Below are 1,677 nucleotides of genomic sequence, written 5' to 3'. Positions count from 1 at the left end.
ACGAAATCTGCGAGCGTCTATATTCAAACATGAGATTTATACGTTCCGCATAGCGAAACAGGGGGATGACTTCGACGATATAAACATCAAGCCTTATCTCATACAAGAATCAGGCGATTGTCCTATTGAAGTAACTCTTTGTGAAGGTAATATAGAAGTTCCTGCTGAAGAATTACGCGATAAAATCATCGAGGAAAATCACTGCAGCCCTATAGCAGGTCACAAGTGAGTCGTGAAAACTTATTGGTGAATCCGCGAGAGATTCTACTGGCCCGGCATGAAGTAAAAGATCTACAGATTTATCCAAAAATGCGAAATTTGCCAGAAGAACAAACTCACGCGAATTAAAACTAAACGACCAATGATGATAACCGACACTTCCTTCGAGCCCTTCGAGAAAATTTCCATCGATACCGTAGGGCCACTTCCTATGACCAGAAGTGGAAATGTCCATATCCTGACAATCCAGGATAACTTTTCGAAAGCCGTAACCGCGAGCCCAATACCCGATATCCGATCGACAACGGTGGCTGAAGCCCTTGTTGATCGATATATGTGTTATTATAGGTGTCCAAGAGTCATCCTCTCAGACAAAGGTACGTCATTTACCTCGAAAATAATACAACAGCTTGCAAAAGCTTCAAAAATACAAAGATTAACGACTTCGGGTTACTACCCCCAGTCAAACGGATCCTTAGAAAGGAGCCATCAACCACTAATAGACGTTTCAAGAGTAATTTCAGATAAGTACCCGAACTGGGATCGATATGTAAGTCTTGCTGCGTTGAGTTATAATACCAATGTTCACACTTCTACCAAATTCACTTCATTAGAGTTGATGTTTGGTCGAAGAGTTCGGTTGCCAACCCAATTCCTCGATTATTCTATAATCGAAACTTATTCTGATTATCTCGCTGACCTTATGAGAAGATTGTCAGAAGTTAGAGAAATCGCTGCTGATTGTCTTAATAAAGCTAAAATTCGCTTGGAACAGCTTATCGAGGAAACAGAATTTGAAACTCTGCCACTTGACCGTAACCAACGAGCTCCGTGGTTCGGATTTGTGGGCACAAACTCTCGAGAACTGTTTGGAACCATGGATTATGAAGACAAAGAACATATCAACAAGGAAATCAACAAATTATACTAAGACAACGCAGAAATGGTGCACCTGGTGCAGAACGCTACACGCATTGTCAAGAGTGAAATTAATACTATTCTCCGGAGCGAGGCACAAATGCAATCCAATCTGGACAAACTCGCAGGCGTCACCCACGCATTCATCAACGCGACTTTGAGCTCTCCGGAAAAACTTGTATATGTGACGAAAGTTCTAATGTTGGGAGATGAGTGCCTGGAGATTGCCCACAACCACCTTCAAGTCCTGAGGGAAGCTGAGTCCATCATCGAAGAGGCCAAGGCCGGTAGACTCTCTCCACAAGCCATATCACCGAGAATACTTTACAAAGCAACCGTCGATATCATGAGGAAGCATCCTGACTTAAATCCAACTCAGCCGATCGACTGGATGGACATCTCAACGTTGTCAGCAGTGTCGACAGTAAGGGTAGCAAGGGCAAAAAGTTACTTGCTTATTATAGTAATTTTGCCACTGTTCCACAAAATTCCGCTGCTTTCATACGAATTGAGACCGTTGCCGAAACCAGAGAATCTAAA

The 1,677-nt window shown here is 42.8% G+C and overlaps 1 protein-coding gene across 1 annotated transcript; it reads left to right on the top strand.

The window, feature by feature from the left end:
- The first annotated feature begins 364 nt into the window (after window positions 1–364).
- LOC130671914 (uncharacterized) lies at window positions 365–1,150 on the top strand. The gene has a single exon (XM_057476053.1). The coding sequence runs from the start codon at window positions 365–367 to the stop codon at window positions 1,148–1,150; it is 786 nt and encodes a 261-aa protein (XP_057332036.1).
- The last annotated feature ends 527 nt before the right edge of the window (window positions 1,151–1,677 follow it).

This window comes from Microplitis mediator, chromosome 7 (assembly GCF_029852145.1).
Source record: "Microplitis mediator isolate UGA2020A chromosome 7, iyMicMedi2.1, whole genome shotgun sequence".
NCBI classification, from domain to species: domain Eukaryota; kingdom Metazoa; phylum Arthropoda; class Insecta; order Hymenoptera; family Braconidae; genus Microplitis; species Microplitis mediator.
The sequence above is the reverse complement of the archived record's forward strand: the minus strand, read 5'-3'. Positions and strand labels throughout refer to the sequence as shown.

Coding starts and splice junctions, on each gene's coding strand:
- LOC130671914 (XM_057476053.1), top strand. CDS start 365: ATGATAACCGACACTTCCTTCGAGCCCTTCGAGAAAATTTCCATCGAT.